The sequence below is a fragment of the Mastomys coucha genome, unplaced genomic scaffold (genome assembly GCF_008632895.1).
Source record: "Mastomys coucha isolate ucsf_1 unplaced genomic scaffold, UCSF_Mcou_1 pScaffold1, whole genome shotgun sequence".
In the NCBI taxonomy this organism is placed as follows: domain Eukaryota; kingdom Metazoa; phylum Chordata; class Mammalia; order Rodentia; family Muridae; genus Mastomys; species Mastomys coucha.
The window spans coordinates 50,194,081-50,216,811 of NW_022196891.1; the positions used below are offsets into that span (position 1 = coordinate 50,194,081).

The window sequence follows — 22,731 nt, forward strand, 5'->3', positions numbered from 1 at the left end:
AGAGGCATGATCCTTCCAGATTTTGTGACATCCCACCAAGGAAATGACTCAACATGTCAGTTTTGCTGGTTCTTTAAACCAGGAAGTAACTGAAGGGGGAGGAGGCCACCTCCCGTGATCCCAAATCCTGTGTCCCAGGTTCTGAGGGCACAGTTCTTTTTTTTTTTTTTTTTTTTTTTTTTTTTTTTTTTTTTTTTTTTGTTTGTTTGTTTGTTTTTCGAGACAGGGTTTCTCTGTGTAGCCCTGGCTGTCCTGGAACTCACTCTGTAGACCAGGCTGTCCCCGAACTCAGAAATTCGCCTGTCTCTGCCTCCCAAGTGCTGGGATTAAAGGCGTGCGCCACCACAGCCCACTGAGGGCACAGTTCTTGAGGGCAGCCTTCCTGGGGTACAGAAATGAAAAGCACTCAGTGTGAGTGTGTCTGTTAATGGGTTTCCCGTGAGGTGGTCTAGTTATGAAAATCCCAGAAGTACGAACGTCTGTCCAGCGAGTGGTGAGGATGCTTCCTGCCATTGGATACATCTTTCCTCATCTTACCCTAGCCTCTATCCCTGAGGAGGCTCTCAGCTCCCTAATGCTCTTCTCTCTCTCTTTCTCCCCTGTCCATCTGTCCATCCCTTCCTCTCTCCCCACCTTCCCCTTCCTGTCTATCCCCACAGATGAGAACGCCAACCTGGGCACAGTGATGCGGTATGAGGAGATCGGTGAGTTGAACTACGACAGTGGGGACATTTGGAGTCTCTTGCCTCCAGTCACCTGGGAGCAACAAGGTCGGGAAAAGGGTGGAGGCTTGAGACCTGAGGGGGTTTACAGCATAAGTCTCCAGTCAGAATATTCTTTCTGGAGTGTAAGGTCATAGTCTTACCTAGAGCCTTGTTGAACATCTCCCATTAGACTCACTCCCCAGTGGCAGATCAACCGTCAGCCTCCCCTCCCTCATCTAAAAGAAAGGAAGTCGGCATCAGTGAGAGAGACCATTGTTTTCACCTACTGAACTGCACACAACCAAGGCAGTGTCAGGTTTTTCAATGCTTTAAAAAAGAGAAGGAGGCAAGGGTTGGCTGAAAGCCACCATATGGCTAGCCTGTAGCCTTGGCTGAACTGTCTGTGTGAGACCTGGGTGCCCAACCCAAGTCCAAAGTGGATACAAGCTAGTCTCTGGGGCCGGTTGTGGGGAAGAGCTGATGGTTGTGTAAATAATGGAAGCAATAAGATGAAACCTTTCCAAGGTTCCAGAGTGAAAGACCGGTGGGAGACCCAAGTGCCTACAGCTGGAAAGGGATGGCAGAGGTAGGCAGGAATGGAGCTGGACCTGGCACAGGTGGTGAGGAGAGTCAGGTCTGGTCAGTGGGCGTCTCAAAGGAGAGGCAACTTGGTATCCAACCTGATGGGATTTAACTTCTAAGGACGTGTTAGATGCCTTGCATGCTCCTCTGAGGGAGCCCCGGGGTCTGGGCACCTGTGAGCCTGAGAGTCTTGGAAATGTTAGTGTGTCTAAACACCTTGATAGCCAGCAGATGTGATAACATTTCAAGGCACTTGGGTCTCCCACCAGTCTTTCACTCTGGAACCTTGGTAAGATGTAGTCGTGCCTGGGCTATTTCTGTTGCTTTGCCAGAACCATTTGTAAAATGTTGACAACTGGTTACTAAGCAGGGCCATTAGTCAGAATGGAGTGCAGGTAGCACACAGTTAAACTGTGTTAAACCAAAGCAGCTCAAGAGCCACACGTCTTCTTACCTTTTAGACTTTAATATCCTTTACACATCAGCTTGTCAGCTCTGAAGTCTGCAGGAGAGCGGGCACCTGGCTTTTCTGGCCAATCACCATAAAGCAAGCAAGTTCTGTAAGCCCAGAGGAACCAAAGGCGAAGCAACCAGGACTGAGCTCAAAGCCCTAAGCTCTGCATCCCTGCAGTCCCCTGTAGGGACTATCATCCTGCTGCCTGTCTCAGCCCAGCTGAGCCCAGAACAGTCCTAGGATTTTTCAATGTACATTTGTTTTTTCCCAGCCCCCAGCTTGAATTAGGCTAGGCTAGGCTGTCTCTGCTGGGGGAAATCCCCTCTGGTTCCCAAATCTGGCTAGCCTCCTCTGACTGCTTTTGCTTTCTGGAAGGGAAAAGGATCCCCCGTGTCTGACAGGGAGGGATAATGAAGAATTCTTGGCTTCTGAAAAGGAGAGCTGTGCAGGCTCTGCTGATAGACTACAGGTTCACAGTGATACAGGTGGCAGATGCCTCAGTGTACCGTGGGAACTGGGATGGGCCACTGGGCTACACATAACTGGGATTCCTGATCAGGGAGTGTGGAGGGAAGAGTACTCACTGATCCTGGCTGCTGGCCCTGGGTCAAGATGACCAGCGGAGGGAGACAGAGCCCAGTGGAGGGCAAAGGGAACTAGCCCGCACACTGACTCTTATGTCCTGCGAGGCCCTGGTATTCACAGGCTGCTTGCACATCACAAGGAAAGTCCACCTTTTTTAGCATCAGTGAGCCCATTCTATTTTCAGCAGTTGGTTGCTTCCCTCCTGGCTACCCCAGTTCAATGGTTTGTGGACTGGAAATATGGAAATCACTGCTGCCCTCCAGTGGCTTCTTGTGGAACTACAGACTCTACTGGGGCCATTACCAATAAGCACATCTGCACTGGTCCCGGGGGTGGGTGTAGGGTGGGGTGAGTCAGAAGTTTTACTCTGCCTTTCTGGGCTTTAGCTCATTTTAAAAGTCTCATATTATTGAGCAAGAGTGTGAGTCCTAGCATAAGAATGGAAATCCCATTTCAGGGTTGTCAGCCTTGGTGTTGTCAGCATTTAGGGGCAGACACCCTTTGTTGTGGGACTGCCCTGGGCACGGTGTGGTGCCCACTTAGCAGTGTCCCTTCCACCCGACGCCAGTGACATACTTCTCCTCTCCCCAGGCATGACAACCAGACATTATGAAATGGCCCCTAAACTGTTCAGGGACTCTCAGGCAGCCCATGTAGTTCTGTAACCACATCATTTGCAGTACTCAGACTCACCGTGTCTGAGTACTCACTGTGTGCCAGTCTCTGCCAGACTCCGGAGATAGAGACAAATTAGGGTTCTGTGTCAAAGAGATAACAACAGAAGCTCTCTCTCTTCGCTGGGTTCCCTGAGGGCTGTGAAGACCCAGAGACAATGAGATGCAGGCTGCTTCGTCTACTGGCCTCAATCCCATCTGGAGGCTCTCAGCGGCAAGCTCAACATCTGGAAGCCCTTGCCCAGCCCTGGGGTGTGAGTCAGGCAAAGCTCTGGGCTCTCATGGTAGCAGCAGTGCCTGGAAGACTGGTGGTCGGCTCTGCACAAGCGGTCTTATTGCCTCAGATACCGCCTGCTCTATAAGGCAGAAACCTGGGCAGCCTAAGTTCCCCACTAGAAGTAGGGCACTCAAGAATATCAAGAATCTCTAGATTCTTTCCCCATCACCCAGTTGAACTGCTTGCTGCCAGTTTTAAATGACAATGGGCCTCACTGGGATAATTCAAATTGGGCTTAATGAGGAGAGAAAAACAACTGACAGGCAAGGAGCGCCATAGGTAAAGGGGAGGTGGCTCCAGCCTTGCTTCCAGAGCCTTTTGCTGAGGGCTATGGCCACAGAAAGAGGGCACAGTTGATCAACTCACAGCCAGTGGTCTCCCTCCATCCCTTCCCTGCTATGTTGGCACTTGTCAAAGGAGGCCCACTCTAGATGAAGGGAACACAGAAATAAGTGCCTGTTATCCAGCCCTAGGGAGGCTGAGGCAGGGGGGTCCAGAGTTTAAGCCTCAGCTATAGAGCAAGTTTGAGGCCAGCCTAGGCTACAGTCTCAGAAAGAGTGGAAGGAAGGGAGAGAGAGGAGGGAGGGAGGTAGGAGGGAGGGAGGGGGAGGGGGAGAGAGAGGGGGAGTGAGGGGGGAGGGAGAGGGGGAGGTGGTTCTGAGTCTTTAAGCTAATTATGTAGCTGACTGCCACTGTTAAAGAGCCCAGCCACCCTGCTCTGGCCCTGAAGTGGTGTGTCTGGGTCTTGGCCACCCTCCATGCACTGCTTTCTCTGCATATGGAATTCCCACTGGAGATGGGGAGGGGAAGTGGGGAAAGTGGGGGGGGGGGTATTGAATTACAGATACCCTGGTGTGGGGTTGTCAAGGAGACCTGAACCACAGTTCTAAGGGTGCAGACTCATGTGCTCTTGAAAGAAGAAAGCTGAGAGCGGTCACCCAGATCCTTCTTTGATGCTGTTTGCAATCTCTGCTCTCCCTCTCCAGAGCTACGCATCTTGCTGCTGTGTGGTAGTGACCTGCTGGAGTCCTTCTGCATCCCAGGACTCTGGAATGAGGCAGATGTAAGTAGCCAGGTTCCGAATCCACAAGCAGCTTGGGGTGGGGCTGGGGACATGAGAGAGGCATGCTTGGTTTTGGCTTCAGTCTTCCTCCGAGCCAATGACTGGAATCTCTTGCCTCCTCAAAGTTCCCTAGTGGGCAATTCATTCACATGACTATGGAAGAAAGTTCTCACCTATCCTAGGCTTTATCTTCTACTGCATATTTATTCACACTCCTCCTCATCCTCCCCCTGGGAAACTCTGGGAAAAAAGCACCCTGAGTTATAGAATGTCTTGTTCCAGCGCTGCCTGGGGTGTGCATGCTGAGACCATGGAGAAGTGAAGGGAAGGGTCAAGAAGAAATTTTGCCTTTTGGAGATTATAGGTGTGGTTTGTTTTCTTTCATCCTCTTTGAAGGGATAGTAACTACTATCCCAGGCTCCTCACACCAAAAGAAGGGGGGTGGTCCAGAGGGGCCCAGAGGGGTCCAGAGGGGCCCAGAAGGGCCCAGAGGGGTCCAGAGGGGTACTCTGATTAGAGGCAAAGGTAAATAGTATCCTTTAGATGACCAGTTTGCCTTAGGAGAAAGAGCCAGTTAAACCCAAGCCACTTAGAAGTTCTTCTAGTTCTGACTCGGATGGCCAGTCGACTACTTTCCACACAGGCGGTTCTTTCTTGCTACTTTATTAATTCACTCATTGGATAGATAGCCTGAGCTAGAGCCAGCTCCAACCTCTAGGTCCTATGCAAACTGCTTTTCTGTTTGTTTTTGAGATAGGGGCTTGCTATGTACCCCTGGCAATCCTCCTGCCTTGGTGCATTGCTGGCAGCAACACCAGACTTTATACTTTTTTTTTTTTTTTAATGAACTTGCTGGGTAACCATGCCAATCATTCAGCTCCTCTAGTTACCTAATGAGACTCACTTTGCCCAATGTTTGGCATGCCAGTCTGACAGTTGATGAAACAATTGCAAGCATTCTAAAAAATAAAATAAAATAAAATTATTGACAAGAAACCAGACACGAAAAGGCAGGCGCCTGAAGTCTCCAAAAGGTAAGGGGCATTTATGAAATAAGCAGGATCTGAGACTTGCAAAAGATTGCCATAAAGAAAATGAAATAGTGGGCTGGAGAGATGGCTCAGCGGGTAAGAGCACTGACTGCCCTTCTGAAGGTCCTGAGTTCAAATCCTAGCAACCACATGGTGGCTCACAACCACCCGTAATGAGATCTGATGCCTTCTTCTGGTGTGTCTGAAGACAGCTACAGTGTACTTACATATAATAATAAATAAAATCTTAAGAAAGAAAGAAAGAAAGAGAGAGAGAAAGAAAGAAAATGAAGTAGCCTGTAGGTGGGCCAGAGCTTTACCTGGGCTGTGTTCCAAGAATGGTAACATTAGTGGACCCTAAGGGTGGAGCTTTAGCCATCCAGCGTCAAAAGGTCACCCGTTGGACGCTTGCATAGGTCAGTAGTTCCAACTACTTTCTGTAACCTCTAATTACCGAAACACAGCTTGGGCAGCTGCTGTCACGGTGATCCGGTCCATCAGGTATTGTCTACCAGAAGCTCCTGGGGGAGCGAACATTACCGTTCCGGCTTCCAGGGGTGTTCAGGAGGAAACCCTGCCCTTTGGAGATTATGGGTGTGATTTGTTAGGCTTTGCAGCCTTTGAAGAGGTAGCAACTACTACCCTAGGCTCCCCTTAGCAAGAGAATGGGGTGTATGTGTGGGGGGAGGGGATGCAAATGGCTAATGGCAAAGGATCCTTCCAAATGTAAAGCAAGCCAGAAGCCAAAAGCAAGAGGATTAATGTGGGCTTTCCTGTAGCATCACTCCAGACCTCAGGTTTTTAAAGCCTGTGGTATGTTATTGACAGTGGTCTGAGATTTTAAAGAACTTCCTGGTACAGCCCCTGATGATAAGCATTAAGGACATGAGGTAACATGAAATCTTTCATCAGAGAAAGGGGACGTTCAGAATCAGAATTTAGACTCCAGTTCTACCCCAACACGTCGTCCTGAGTTTCCATTTTTCCCATCTTTAAAATGGCACAATAATAATGTTTACCTCACATAGATTTTTGAAGTCTCAAATGACACTCTTTAAGTGTATGTGACAGTGCCTATCACATAATTAACAGGAAGCACCACGTGGTTTTTGCTTGTTGTTTTTGAGACAGGATGATCTTTGCCCAGGCTGGCCTCAGACTTGCTAGGTAGCTGAGGATGACCTGGAACTCGTGATCCTTTTGCCTCCATCTCTCAAGTGCTGGGACTAGATTTGCCCCCACGATACCTGGCTTGTAACAAACGCTATTAAGAAAACTCAACAGATGTGAACCAAGCACCCTGGTGCACCCAGTAGCTATTCACAATGAAGGGAGTGCAGGCTAAGTGCGCCATGCAATGTGGGGGAGGAGCGGCAGAGGAGGGCCATTCTGAGTAGCCCTCATCGACCCTGGAGCGATTTCCTGCAGGTGAAATTTTAAGCTTCTTTTCTCCTTTGGATTAAGTGGCTTAATCAGCTTTTGCCTTCCACCCTCTACTAGGTGCCGAGAAAGTAAAAAGTCACTGGCAGAGATTTCAGCAAAGCTGAGCAGTTGTCCGGGGCCCCTCCAGGGAGGCCTGAGCAGTCTGGGAATTTAGAAGGATGAGGTTGGCAGCTGGCGCAGCAGTCTGAAGAGCCACTTGTGTGAGCAGGAAATCCCTGGGGCTATTTACTAAGTGGGACCTGTGGGGAGCCTGCTGTAGCCTAGCCGGAAGTAGGCTACTTGGAGCCTGAAACACACACACACACACACACACACACACACACACACGCACGCACGCACGCACGCACGCGCGCGCGCCCCTGATGCCAGTCTCTCCTGGTTAGACTTCTACAGAGTAGATCTCATTTCCTACCTCTCCTGGTTAGATTTCTACAGGGTCGATCTCATTTCCTACCTGATGCTTTGGGTCTCTACCCCACCTCCCGTCTTTCTGGCTCTCCTCAGTCATTGGTATGGAGCTTTTTAAAGCATTTAGAGCATAGGCTGATTAAGAAACAAAATTTAAGAGGCTGGAGAAATGGCTCAGCAGTTAAAAGCACTTGGTGTTCTTGCAATGGACTTCAGTTTGGTCCCCACACCCATGGCCTGGCTGCTCAGAATCACCTGCAATTCCAGTGGTGGGGGAGGAAAAAGAAGGGAGAGAGGATGATAGAAATACCATGATGACACAAACTTTAGGGGGATATGAAGCATGTGCATAAGGAACTCTGGTGACAAAAACATGTCACATTTAGTGCAGAGTCATTGAAGGCTTGAGAACCTTGTTCTGGAATGTGGGTGGCTTCTAACACAGGGCATCTGATGCTCTCTTTTGGCCTGTACTGTAGAGTATTCCCCCTGATGATGAGGAGGGGCATGTCACAGTCCTGACCAGTTTGACTTCCTGGATCCCTGAGAGTAGGCAGAGGCTTCCAGTCTCTTAGGGGCGCTTGTGTAAAAAACAAAGGGATGCCCAGTCTGAGATGGGTCATTTTTGGAACATCTTGTGGCAGCCAGGGATGGATAAACCAGCACCAAGGAGGGTAACCAGACAGCCTCTCTCTTCCTAGGACTGGGATGAGTTCAGGGCAAAATCCCAAGGCTAAGGAGATAGTGTAGAGCTAGAGAGCTTCCCTTACCCTGGTGAGGACTGGAGAGAATCCCCAGCATTGTAAAACAAATGAAAACTAACAAAGAAAAACCAACCAACCAAACAAACAAACAAAAAAAACCCCAAGGACTGAGGCTGGAGAAGTAGCTGGGTTGGTACAGTACTTGCTCATGTGCACAATGGCGTGGTCCAATCCCCAGCATCATATAAGCTAGGCTCAGGATTGGGAAATGAAGATAAGAAGATCAGAAGTTCAAGGTCATTCTCTACTACTAATGAGTTTAGGGCCAGCCTGTGATGCAGGAGGCCTCAACTCAAAACAAAAAGAATGCTTTTGTTTTTTTAAAAAAAAGTTCAAAACCTGAGAGTCCCACATTTTTAGAGCTTCCTGTCTTAGGCTGACAGACAACCTGGATGGTGGGTCATCCAGAGATCTAGGACATCCACCCTAGTTACTCCCCGTATCTCTCCTGTCTGAGGCAGTGCTAAGAATCCCAGTTCCCCACAGAAACAATGGGATTGGAGTTAATCAGACTAGGCTGCCCCAGCCTACAGTGACCTGTATTGCGATGCCACCCAGCCACTTGTTCTTTCCCTACTCTGCCCAGTTTGTAAGGTTTCTTAGAATCATCATTGCTCAGAGGCAAAGGGGAAGTGATATCTAAAGATCCAAGACTCTGAGCAAAGAGTCCCTGTTCAAACAGATCTGGGAAGAACCAGGAGCTTATTCCTAAAGGGGCAGCCCTACTGTGTCAACTGAAACTGCTAAGATCTGGAAACTGACTGAGTGGGTCTGCCCCACAACAGGATAGCCACAGCCTCTCCTGGTCTACCCGAGTCTGCTACATAGTCAGCATCACTTGCTTCAAAGTCTGGAACCAAACTCTACACCCTGACTCCACACCCAGCCCCATAGTTCCCCTGAAGCAGTGTCCACTAGGCACAAAGGTTTATCAGTCCACAGTGAAATCTGACCTCTTGTGACCAGTGACACACCCCGTCCCCTTACATTCCATGGAGAGAAAATTCCATACATATTCATCAAGTTTCTCTCAAGTAGTGCACAAAAGCACTGCTGTGTGGCCTCCCCGTTGGCATTTTTGTTCTTGTTTTTTTTGGGGGGGGGTTGGGACTGGGGGGATGGGGAGGGGACCTGGACCAGTCTTGGTGTTGTGATCATAAAAAGAGAAAGAGCTATTAAGATATGTTCTGTCTGGGGGTGGGGGAAGGAGGTGGGAGTGGAGCATGCCAAGGCATCCTTTCCCCCTGAGGGACCAGCCACACGACAGTATAGTATAGTATAGTATAGTATAGTATAGTATAGTATAGAATTTATTCAGGGCATGGGGAGGGGAGTTAAGAGAGTAGTAGAGGCAGAGAAAGGCAGACAGAAGGAGAGAGTAGAGAAGTAGAGGCCGGCCATGACCACATGGAGAGAGGGGGAAGGGAATGGTGAGCAAGGGGGCAAGAGGCAAGAGAGAGAGAGGAGGGGCCAAGTAGCCTCTTCTAGAAGCCAGGCCTACCTGGCGGTTGCCAGGTAACTGTGGGGAGGAGCATACTGGGCAGTTGCCAGGTAACTGTGGGGAGGAGCATACTGGGCAGTTGCCAGGTAACTGTGGGGGTGGAGTCCAGACAGAATACTAACCCTCAGAGCCCGCCAGGCTCACCTTTTTTTAGCAGGCTTGTTTACTCTGTTACTTTGTATTCTTAAGGCTCTGACAAAAGCAAAGTAAGAAAAGAAGGACTTCTTTTGGCTCCTGCATGAAGGTGAAGTTCTTCATTTCACAGAGGGTATCGCAACAGAGTCCTAAGGCAGCCAGTCCCTCTGAATCCACAGTCAGGAAGCAGAGGGGCACGAATGAATGCTGGGGCTCTACTTCTCTGTTTTATTCAGTCTGGGTCCCCAGCCCATGGGACACTGGCACCCACAGTCAGGGTGGCTCTTCTCTCCTCAGGTAAACTCTGTAGACACCCTCACAGGTAGGCCCAGAGATGTGTCTCCATGATGATTCTAGATCCCATCAAGTTGATGGCTTCCCTCAAGTACCCTAGTCCTTTGTTTTTCTGCATCTGACAGAAACACCTGTGCAGGTATCCGGACACGGGGTCAGGAACTAGATTAAATTAAGGTGGAAGGCTTCTGGATCAGCCAGGGCTGAAACTTTTTCTCTGCTCCTCCCTTAAACCCAGTCCGAGGCGCAGGGCTCCACTGATGCCAGGTGCTTTGTCCATCATCTAGCGGAAGGGCAGGCAAATTAACTCTGATTTAAGCATTCCTCCCTTCAGTCAATCTTTCAACGGTGCCCTTGTGAACGTAACCATGCATTTGCCCACGGGGTTCTTGCTGGCTAAAACTACCCTAATTATTAATGCTTATGTCATTGTCCAACATGAAATTAAGCATATAAGTGTGGAAGAGTATTTGAACCCAGCTGGTAAGTTCTCAGTAACTGTTGGATGTTATTTTGTTATTTTTTCGTTGCTGTTAAGTCCCGGGATTATGGTTTCCCACATACTAGCCACTGAACTATACCGCTGCCTCTTTTTGTATTTTTCCACGACAACTGTGTGGAACTGGTTCTCTTTCCACCTTTAGGTGAGTGCCAGGGATCGAACCCAGGCTGTCAGACTTGTGTGTCAAGCACTTTTACCTGCTGAGCCATCTTGTCAGTCTGTGTTTTCCATTTTAAAAGACAGATTCTTCCTAATTTTTCTTAACTAATGATCCTCCTGCCTCAGCCTTGGGAGCAGCTAAAATTAAAGGATGCCTCACCAGCCTGAGCTCATTCTTTCCTTTTGAAATATTTATTGAGCATCTACTGTGTGACAGCAATCACTAGTCTACAGGTAGGAGAACAGGTAGAAACGAAATGTTTGGCTAGTCATCTTGCTTTTCAGTGGTAAAGATAGACAATACATGAATCATATTTGGCTGTATCTCCTAGATTATCCAATTTAACCCCTTTGTGATAGAATCTCTATTCCCATCCTAAAAATATGGAGAGGGGACTGGCAAGGTGGGTAAAGGCACTTACTGTCAAGACTGATGACTGATCATGTGGGACAAGGAGAGAATTGGTTCAGGTGGGTTGTCCTCTGGCTTCCCCATATACAACATAACATGTACACACATACAACCATACATGTGTGCTTGCACTCTCACTCACGCGCGCGCACACACACACACACACACTGACTAAATAAACGTAACAATTTAAAAATATATACAAAGGGGGGGGCTTAAGCAGGCTGAGACTTGCTCTAGATAGTACAGCTGTTGAATGGTGGAACAGTGTCTCAGTGATTCTTAAGATTCTTTATCCAGTTACCACGAAGGTATGGAAGAATGGCAGACTCAAAGCAGGCCCAGGTGAAGGCATTGAATCATGGCCTGGTCCAGGTTAAACAGTCACAAAGAGAAAAGGTTTTCATGTAAGGAGGAGCTATAAAAGACCCAGTAGTGGGCACAGGCTTCCGGGAGGACATGGCTGATAAGCGAGTTGGTCCTCTTTGGAAGGGCACTGGCTTTTGATGGAGTGTGCCGAAATCACTGAGTGTAATGATTGCCTGTACGGGTCATTCTCAGGGTATCGCCATTTTAAACAAGCAAGAGTTAACATTTAACTGAAAGGATTAAATGCCTACAGTGATTCCAGACACCAGAAGTCCACCAGTGAAGACACTCTTTTCTTCCTGAACTTCTCAAAACCTCACATTCTTTTCATTGGTTGTGCCCTACATGCCTCCAACAAACCAGTTATGGACTAACTGGCTTCCTACATCCATCAGCTATGGGAACACAACCAAAGAAAATAAACAGAGGAAGAGCCAGGGGCATTAACCACTCCAGAAGAAATCCCAGGGCCCCAGGATAAATGGAGCAAAGACAAACATGTGGTTATTCAGGCTCAGATGACTTTTTATCAAACTGCTTAACTCCAGCCCGGAAGCAGGAAGCCTGCGGGACTCTTCCAGCCCCGGAGGATTAGGTCCCCACATTGCTAAAACTCAAGCTGAATAATCCACAAGAGAAGGACCCCCCAGGCCCAGTGATGCGAAATTTGGGGGCTGATTTCTGCTCACGGATCTCGTGTAAAAGATGCTGTTGATTTGGTTTTCAGGCTTTTAAGGCCGGAACCCTGGGCCTTCCCACACTCCCAGTCAAGCTGGTGGAGCAGTGGGGTTGGTTTCCTCTGGGAAGCCCCACTGGAGGAGATTTCGTTTGCATTGAAGGGGGCCATCCTGGAAGTGCACTCCAGGCTGATCACACTAGCTCTGGCCCAGCCTTTCCTCCAGACAGGGGAAGAAGCCAGAGTAGTACAAAGGATGCTCTGCTGGAGAGTGGTTTAAGACGATCTCAGATGGGGATTTACACGGCTCTCCCCTTTCTTTACCCACCCAGCAGTGCTTACAGCTGTATGTTCTAGGGGGCGATAGAGAGCAACGATCTGGGGATAGGTTTCTCTGTGTAGTCCTGGCTGTCCTTGAACTCACTCTGTAGACCAGGCTGGCCTCGAACTCAGAAATCCTCCTGCCTCTGCCTCCCAAGTGCTGGGATTAAAAGGCGTGCGCCACCACCGCCTGGCTTTTTTTTTTTTAAAGAGCAAGGTGGTGGTGGTCCTGGGTATTTTCCTTACTTTATGTCTTTGAGGTGTTTGTCTGTTTGTTTGTTTTGTTTTGTTTTGTTTTCATTAAAAAAAAAAGATAAGATCTTGCTATGTACCCCAAGTTGGCCTCAAACTCATGATTTTCCTGCCTCAGTCCTTGAGTTCTGGGATTATAGGTATACACCATCACATACCACAGGGTCTCTTTTAAACTTGTAATATTTTATTCTGTTTTTATGAGACAAGGTTTCTCTGTGCCCTGGCTGTCCTGAACTCGCTCTGTAGACCAAGCTGTCTCCGAACTCATAGAGATCTGCCTGTCTCTGCCTCCCTAGTGCTTGGATCAAAGGCGCACCACCACGCCTGGCCAGAGTTGTGATATTTTTAAACTGAAGAAGCTTCAAGTCACTAAAATATGAGTCTATCGATGGATCTAGAAGAAGTATGAAGCAATGGGAAGAGTCTTCAAGAGCTACCCAAGAGGGATCAGAGTCAATCACTAGTTGTGTAGATAGGACAAGTTCCCAAATCTCATCGAGTTTTTTTCTCCATCTAAGAAATGAGAACAGAGGTATGCCTCTCAGAAGACCGTTGTAAGGAAGAGATGTGATAATAAAGCTCGGAGAAGAGTTGCTGGAACGTGGTAGAGCCCCTGGAAATGCTTACTAATGGCCCTGTGCATCCCTGACTGCCATCTACAAAGGACACAGAAGGAGGCTGGAGCTGCTGATGTATTGTACCTTGAGAAGAAAGTGAACAGGGCTCTGAGCCCTGATGTAGCGGGATCACTCTGAGTCGTCCCAGCGAAGCCTTCCAGGCCTCCTTCAGTTCGTCTTGAAGGATCTTATTGCTAATGAGGTTGAGGCTCTGGTTAGAACACCCGAATGACCTCTCTGTGTTGGGATGAAATACACCATCATTATAACCTGGGCCTTGCTTGTTTTATTTGGCTGTTTTTGCCAGTTGCTCAGAAATCCGTCTGCCTCTGCCTCCTAAGTGCTGGGATTAAAGGCATGCGCCATCACTGCCTGGCTAGTTGAGGCTTTTCTTTTCTTTATTTTCTTCAAAATAGGGTTTCTCTGTGTAGCCCTTGCTGTCCTGGGACTCATCTAGTAGACCAGGCTGTCCTCGAACTCAGAGATCCACCTGCCTCTGTCTCCCAAGTGCTGGGAATAAAGACATGTACCACAACTGCTTAGTTGTGACTTTCTGTGATGGTCTTGCTGGTTCTACAACCTATGTGATAGCTACTAACATTTTGCTTGATGTCACCCATTAGACAGTAACCTATCCAAACAATGGACTCATTTCTGTCTTCTTACCTGTACATCCTTAGTATCCAGGAAGGTGTCTAGCTAAAGCCACAGAGCATCTATCCAAGCATCCCTGAAAGTCAGCAGGGCAGGTCTTAGGATTCAGCCTCTTGGAAGGACAATGATGATGAGTCCACATTCCTTCCACGAGCTTTGCCTTCTGGATCATAAGTGCTCTCTCCCCCAAGGCCAAGTTGCTTCATCTCAACATGCCTCATATCCTCCTCTCAGATTCCCTATACTTGGGAAGCAGAGTCCACCTCAACCTGCTTCCTCTCTTCCGCTCCACCCTCCACCTCCATCTCCCCTGGAAAACTTTAACCATAAGATGAAAAGATAGCATCAAGACTAGGCTGGGCAGGATGCTGAAGCAGGAGGACTGTTATAGACCCCGCCTCTGAGGCCTAACACACGCCCCGAGGTAAGTGAATAGCCCAGTGTGATCCTGTCTCCTAAAGTCTGACAGTATGAAGATACACTGGGCCTGTAAGGAGTGAGACTGACCAGTCAGGTCCGTTCACCTACCCCTCCCTCTCACTCCATATTCTCAAGAGCAAGACCCATAGGAAGAGTGGGAACAAATGCTCAGTCCAGAGTTCAGTATCCTCATGGTCCCGGAACGGGTTGCACTGGATGTGTGTGCCCTAACCATGCCTCACCACACAGGAATGTCCTATTCTTCCTGGAATCTCTGGAGGTCTGAGGTGACTGTACTCATCCTATTCCACCAGAAGGTTTGGCGTGGTGCCCTGTAATTTAAAACAGCAACTGCTAAGGACAAGCACATAAGAAAAGCTTAGGATTGGTTCATCATCATCATCATCATCATCATCATCATCACCACCACTACTACCACCATCACTACCATTGTGTGTGTGGGGGGGTGCACAAATGACATGTAAAAGTCAGAGGTTAATTTTTGAGAGTCACCTCTCTCCCTCCACTGTGGGTTTCAGAGCTTGATCTCTAGCCATCAGGTCTGTCTAGCAAGCGCCTTTACCCACTGCGCCATCTTGCTGACCCTAGGATTGGTTCTGATGCAGGCTTCATCAGTACCTGACGGGCAAGGTGTGGGGGATCTGTTTCCTTATTGTTTGTTTTACTTTATCTGCTTTTCACAAAAAGACTTTTGTCAGGATATAGTGTCTCATTAAATAGACTCTTTTGTCACTGGCTCAGTTGGCTTAGCTTTGGCACCCGTCCTGTCCCCAGTGGCCTCTCCTGGACGAGTACTTTTACCACAAAGCCCCCTTGAGTTTTCCAAGTCAAATATGACTTCTCAGGCATTTTTCTTTCCCAACCAAGAGATCCTAAAAAAGATCAGAAGGTTCTAGATCACTGACAAGCCTTTCCTCTAGTCTTTTCCTGTGATGTGTGGTATCGAGTTTGACCAGTTTTCCCATGTGTGTATCTCCTACATTTGGCTGTGTCCCTCTGGTCTTTATTCTCAAAATCATCTAGATCTGGCAGACTTGTTGGTACCGTTCATTAGAGACTTTCTGTATTTACAAACTGTAAATAAAGAATTTGGAGCCGGGTGGTGGTGGCACACACCTTTAATCCCAGCACTTGGGAGGCAGAGGCAGGCAGATTTCTGAGTTCGAGGCCAGAATGGTCTACAGAGTGAGTTCCAGGACAGCCATGGCTACACAGAGAAACCCTGTCTCAAAAAACCAAAAAAAAAAAGAATTTGATTAATTTTACAGTGACCAAACAGTCATTATAATGGTCACTTTTACAACCTACCATTGTAAAATTGGCACCAACAGGAACTTAAGCTACAGTGTCTGATCATCCATCTGTCCATCCATCCTCTCCCACTGTCACAATCATGCACGTGGTAGGCTGTGGAAGTTAATTTAGCTAAGCAATTTTTTGCTGTAACCACCACCAATAATTAGCTGTAATTTTCTAAATGCAGCTTTCATCTTTCTGCAGATAGGGAGGGCTTGCTTCACTTTACACACCCACCCCCAAGGCCATGCGACGTGTCTGGGCTTGCTTTACTTTACACACTCAACCCCTGAGGCCATGCGATGTGTCTGTGCATCGCTGAGTCCTTATAACTAGAACTTTTCCAGAGTTCCTCTATGGAGCATCACTGAGCCGTCACACTGTGCTGCTCCTTCCTAGGAAATGGACTGAATACCTTCTCCTTGACTCTCCAGTCCCTGTCCTTCGTAATCTACTTGTTCTTGCCGCTGCTCAGATCCAAAGAGGCTGAAGTGCAGCTCTCTAAGTTAGGCTTGTAGCACCTGTGCACAGGGATGGGAACTTCTCACTTCTTTCTGCTTATTTATCTTGTTTGTTTGTTTACTGGACACTTTCGTGTATCCTGGGCCTGTCTCAAATGTTCTGTGTAGCTAAAAATGACAGAAGCTTCTAATCCTCCTGCCTCCATCTCTCAAGTGCTGGGATTAGAGGTATGCACCACCATGCTTGGTTCAGACAGAGCTGGGGACTGAGCCCAGGGCTTCGTGTATGCCTGGCAAGTGCTATCAGTGAGCTGTATTACCACCCCAGAATGGAGATGGTGTCACCCAAAAGTAAAGGTCTGAACATTGGGAACACACTGAAAAAGGCAAGAAATTAACAGGGAGGCCAGGACAATCTGGGTGAGAAGGATTGGGGCTAAGGACTCCCCCAATAAAGCAAACCTGGTGGTTATAAATGTAGGCCATTCTCTTACAATTTTGAACACAGTTAAAAACATTGACTATTTGTCTCCCCCAAGGTTGTAGTACAGTCAGACATAGCTCTGTATATGCTGTGTTTCTAGCTCCTGACCTCCTCCTCGTCCTCCTCTTCCTCCTCCTCCTCCTCCTTGGGACCATTCTTTACTTCTTCTCTCTACCTCTCTCTTAGAAGGACATTTGTTTCTGATATTATAGTCACCCAGACTAACCAGAATGATCTCAAGATTAATTCCCTTAGTTCAATCATCTAAGATAACAGTCACAAGTTCCAGTAATTTGGACTTGGGTATTTGAGGAAAGGGGGGAGGTGGCACAGGGCGGAGTCATTACATCAGTAGAGACTTGGACCTGGGTATAAATAAGAACTAAGCAGAGTCATATATGTTTTTGTTTTGTTTTATTGTTTTTAGACAGGGTCTCATGTAACCCAGGTAGGTAGAACTATGTATTGATCTTCCTATTTCTACTTCCCAGTGCAGGATTACAGGCGTATTCCACCAAACCTGGCTCATACATTTATTTTGAAGACAGAATTAATTGGATTTCCATGTAGGCTGCATATAAGATATAAAAGAAAGGGAAAAAGCAAGGAAAATGCCAAGACTTTTGCTGAGTACACTAATAAGAGAAAGGGGCCACAGGAAAGACACTTCAGAGGCAGAGAGAGTCTGTATTTCATATTTCTTTACTGCTGTGATAAAACACCATGACCAAGACAAGTTACAGACGAAAGAGTTTCTATGGGCTTGCAGTTCTGGAGGGTTAGAGTCTGTGACTGAAGGACATGTGGACGTGGGAGGAAGCACAGCAAGCTCACATCCTGAACAGGAAGCAGAGAGAATGCCCTAGGAATGATAGGAGACCTTTGAAACCTCAAAGCCCACCCCTAGTGACACACTTCCTCCAGCAAGGTCACACCTCCTAAACCTATCCAACCATCTCCACCAACTGGGGACCAACACCTGAGCCTCTGAGGCACAGTCTCATTCAAACCCCCGAAGAGCCTTTTTACAAGAGTGCATCCAGAGACTCATGAACATATTAAGATAGAAATATACCCCATGCTGGGAATACTAATTCAAGAGCCTTTAGTGTATCCTTATATTAGCTTTGAAATGAAATGAAACGATTAAGGGTGTGAATATAGATAGAAGGGCAGGGAAGCCTGTGGAGTTTGGTGTGTCAAGGTCAGAGAGGACTGAGAATCAGCATAGAGACCAAAAGGGTCATCTACGGAGGAAGAAGAACAGGAGATATGGGTGCTAGATGGGGGCCTGAGCCAGAGAGGTAAGGGTGGGATGGACAGCTGAACTCTATAGGATGCACAACTCCCTACCTGATACTTTTGTCTGCCCCCACACTCTCGGGCATGAAAACCCACCACCTAGAACAGCAGAGATTATCTCTAGCCAGAAAGAGTGGCTGCTAATCTTCAGGTCCCATGGACTCTTCTCAACCCATTGGTAGTCCCCAAGGGCAAATCCATCACCCATTATTAGGAAGGAGGAATATCTCTAGCCTCAAGGGCTCCATCTGCTTGCCACCCCCCAAGCCTTGGCATCGGTCCTGATTGGGCGTCAGATCATTTGATTTTGAGTGGGAAGCAGCAAGCAGCTGTACTCACGTCGCCCAAAGAGCAATTCCCTCATGGGCGCCAACCGCCATTCAGAGCCATTCTGTTTGTGCTTTAAACTAGAACAGTCACTGGGAATGACTCCCTTACCACACACATTATACAGAGAGCACCCATCAAATGTGCATTATCTGGCTGTTAGAGTCAAGCGGGGGAAGCAGGCCCGCCATTACTTAACTCTCACCAGATTATCCCAAAACATCTACAGGAACAGGCAGTTTAGGGATCTCTGTGTGCTCCCACTTCAGTGAATTCTCATTTTCTCCAGTTCTAACTCTATATTTGCCTGACTCGTGAACTCAGTTGCACACTGGAATCACACGGGGAATTGTTTTTTAAGTACCATTGTCTGGGTCCTGTCCTGAGACATTCTAGTTTAGTTAATCTTGGGGATGAGGTACATGTTTAGAATTTTTAAAGTTCCCCGGCTAATTCTTTGTTGTTGTTGTTTTACATTTTAAAGTTGCATTTATTTGTGTGTTTTGACTTGTTTGTTTTTTGGGTGTGTATGTGTGCACATGCATGCATGTACCACAGTTCATGTGTGGAGGTCAGAGGGCAACTTGCAGTCATTGGTCCTCTCCTACCATGTAAGTCCAGGGAGTTGGACTCAGATTTCCAGGCTTGGTGGCAAGTGTCTTTGCCCATGGAACCATCTCGATGTCCCACCTCATCAGGCAACCCTAGTGTGCAGGCAAGTGTGAGAATCAGTTACTGAACAGTGAACCCAGTGCTTGGTCTAACAGCTGACAAAAGGAGCTGGGTCTCCCTGCAGATTCCTGCCTTGCCTCTCCTGAACATTTCCAGGCCTATGTGATAGATGCAAGCTTGAAGTGAACCCCACCTACATAAACCATGCTGTATGCTGCTTCATGTGCAGATGGCATGACCAGATGGAGGCTCTGATACTGTATGTTTAGTCTGTAGTCTCCTCCCCCCTCGGTGCTCAAAGCTGACCTTTTATTTTAGCAATATCAGAGTTCTAACTATATTTTTGGTTTGGTTTGGTTTGGGTTTTTTGTTTTTTGAGACAAGGTTTCTCTGTGCAATAGCCCTGGCTGTCCTGGAACTCAATTTGTAGACCTGGCTGGCCTTGAACTCACAGAGATCCATCTACATTTGCCTCCCAAGGGCTGGGACCAAAGGCATGTGTCACCATGCTGAGCCTTAGTTGCAATTTTATGTTAAGCAGTTGTTAAACAATAGGGAAAGGAGAGTAAAGTTGTGTAGAAACACCCAAGGATATGTAATACACACACATAGGAACACACAGGCACACACACACACAGGTACACACACACTGGCACACACACAACACACAGGCACACACATGCATACACATGCACACATAGGCACACACTCAGAGGCACACACAAGCACACACACAAAAGTACACACACACTGGCACACACATACAACACACAGGCACATACACTGGCACACACACAACACACAGGCACACACAACACACAGGTACACACTCAGAGGTACACATACATGCACACATAGAGGCCACACACAGGCATACACACAGAGGTACACATACATGCACACAGAGACACACACAGGCATACATACAGGCACACACACACATACATGCACATGCACACACAGGCACATACTCAGAGGCACACACACAAGCATACACACAAAGGTACACACACACAGGCACACACACAGAGGCACACAAACAGGCATACACATACAAACAGAATTTGGCTAGCAATGGCATTCTGACAGTGTGAAACTTTCTGCTAGAGAAGAATGGACCACAGTTCTTCATCATTTCTGCCCTTGTAAAACTAGTTTTAAGAATTATAGGGACTGGGTGGTGGTGGCACACACACACCTTTAATCCCAGCACTTGGGAGGCAGGCAGATTTCTGAGTTCAAGGTCAGCCTGATCTATAAAGTGAGTTCCAGGACAGCCAGGGCTACACAGAGAAACCCTGTCTCAAAACAAAACAAAACAAAATAAAACAAAAAAAGAATTATGGGGGTAAATTCCGAGTCCTTTACCTCTAAAGCAGATCTCACTCAGTGGTTGAACTGCTCACAAGCAATGTCCTTCCTCCTCCTGTGCGATCCAGAACTGGCAGGAGCTAACTCTGCTACCAAATGCTGTAAATTCCAAGCTCCTGGAAATGAACATCAGCACTTTTCTAGAAGGTGATTTGGTAATATGTTTCAAGAGCTTGAAATACTTTCACATCCTTTTGTCCAATTATGTTACTTCTTATCCTGAGGAAATACTTAGAGATGTGATAAAAGATTTTTGTATAAAGATAGTCATCAAAGTGTTATGCACAAAAATTAGGTTGCAAAAACTTAGAAGTAACTATAAATGTTCCATACTATATGACTAGGAGGAAATATAGAAAAGGTGGAAAACCCATGTTCCCACATGATTTTTATTTATCTATTTAGTGCGGGAGAGCATGACATGGAGGTCAAGTTGTAGGAGCTGGTTCTTCCTCCACCATGTGGGATCCAGGCACTAAATCCAAGTCATCGATCCTGACCACAAGGGCTATGACCTACTAAGCCATGTGGCTAGCTCCTAAGCCATCTTCATGATATGGCAGAATGCTTACAATATGAAATATGAATAAATGAAAACCATGCAAGTTTTGGGGCTGGAGAGATAACTCAGTAGTTAAGAGTGTGCATGGCTTTTTACAGAGGACCTCATGTGATTCCTAGCACTCACATCAAGCCGCTCACAACTGTCTGTAAGTCCAGCTCTAAGGGCATTGCTTCTGACCCTCATGGGCATCTGTGTTTAAATATGTGCATGTGCATGCTCGCGCACACACACAAAACAGGGGGACACCTACAGAGAGACAGAGAGGAACACACACACACACACAGAGTTTAAAAACAAAATAAATCTTACTCCAAACAAGAAGAGAATGCAGGTAATTACTACATAAACAATTGATTTTTAATTCTTATGTTTGCAGTGTTTGGGACAGGAGCCAGACCTCATGTGTGCTAGGGAAGTACTCTACCACTGAACTACAACCTCATGCCCACTCTGCAGTTGAGTGATAATGTGAATCTACACAGCTATTCTCAGACCCAAAAGAACTGGGATATGCTGAAGGATCAACTATGGTTGCAGGACAGTGTGGTTGAGACTGATTTCTATTTTTTTTTTTTCCGTATTCCCCAAGCTTGTATTATATTTGTAATTAGAAAAAAAAGAAAAACAAAGAGCTGATGTGGTGTCTCCTACCTGTCACCTCAGCATCTGGAAAGCTAAGACAAGGAGATGGTTAGTTTGAGGCTAGCCTAGGCTTATGTGAAGATCCTTTCTCAACAGTGCTCCCCCAAATGTTTATTTTGTATTTAATCAAAGGATTTTATTTATCACAATAAATCAAACTTCTACCAGAGGCTGACCTCAGAAGTGACCCCGGTGTAAATTAGCCAGCACCCCCATTACTACCTGTACACATAGGGATTCATTCTGAGTGTGTCTCTGCTTGCGGCCGCCCTGGAGTCCAACAGCACATAGGTGAGCCCTATGAAAGAAGGGAGGAAAAGAGCTTCTCTCATGCTCTTGAGGACATCTTGAGGACAACATAAATGTGCGGGCTGGTGAATGAGTGTATTTACTGGCTACTTGTGCTCTTCTGCGACACTGTGAACTCAAACAAGAGCTTTGAGGATTGAAAGGCCTTGTTCAGACATGCAAAAGGGTGTTCATTCATTCTAGAAGTATTTCTTAAGCATCCTCTGTGCCAGACAAAATTCTCACTCATCATACCAAGACTGCTGTTCAGGTTGCTGACTGATGGAGCAGAGAAGGTAAATTGAAAACTAATGTTTGATGTTCCATGCAAAGCAACAGAATGTCACTCTACTCTGCTGTGGTCACTTCAGTGGAATTTGGGGTGACAGCTTTCACCAAAGTTGTTTCTATGTCTTCCTCCTTCCCTCTCCCCTTCCTTCCCTTCCTCTCTTCAGATGGAAGTGATCGTTGGAGACTTTGGGATCGTGGTGGTTCCCCGGGATGCAGCAGACACAGACCGAATCATGAATCACTCCTCCATACTCCGCAAATACAAAGTGAGTCCTCCACCCCTGAGATACTGCTCTTTTCTGAAAGTTCTAGGGGACTGGAAGAACAAGGGAGCAAGAGTAGCCCCTGGAGGGATTGGTGACCTATTCTTTCTGCTCTGTTTCCAGAACAACATCATGGTAGTGAAGGATGACATCAACCATCCTATGTCTGTAGTCAGCTCCACCAAGAGCAGGTATGGTTGGCAAATGGTCAGAGACCTTTTGGCTAAGGTTAAAATTTTCCATAGCTTTCTTTAGTCAGTGGCAGCCTGCCCTAGTTAAATTTGTATTGCTCTGATAAGACACCATGACCAAGGCAACTAATAGAAGAAAGCGTTTCCTTGAACTTCAAGTTTCAGATAAGGAGACTGTCATGGTAGGAGCATAGTGGCAGGCAGGCAGGCAGGTATGCTGCTAGAGCAGTTGCTGAGAGCTTACATCTTTAGATACA

The 22,731-nt window shown here is 47.1% G+C and overlaps 1 protein-coding gene across 1 annotated transcript in view; it reads left to right on the forward strand.

The window, feature by feature from the left end:
* The window catches only part of Nmnat2 (nicotinamide nucleotide adenylyltransferase 2), a 175,456-nt gene that overhangs the window by 147,017 nt on the left and 5,708 nt on the right, over positions 1 to 22,731 (forward strand). The window contains exons 7-10 of the mRNA XM_031384867.1: positions 660 to 704; positions 4,263 to 4,339; positions 22,185 to 22,286; positions 22,407 to 22,474. Of these exons, the coding sequence (XP_031240727.1) occupies positions 660 to 704; positions 4,263 to 4,339; positions 22,185 to 22,286; positions 22,407 to 22,474 (292 nt within the window). The remainder of the gene's footprint in view (positions 1 to 659; positions 705 to 4,262; positions 4,340 to 22,184; positions 22,287 to 22,406; positions 22,475 to 22,731) is intronic.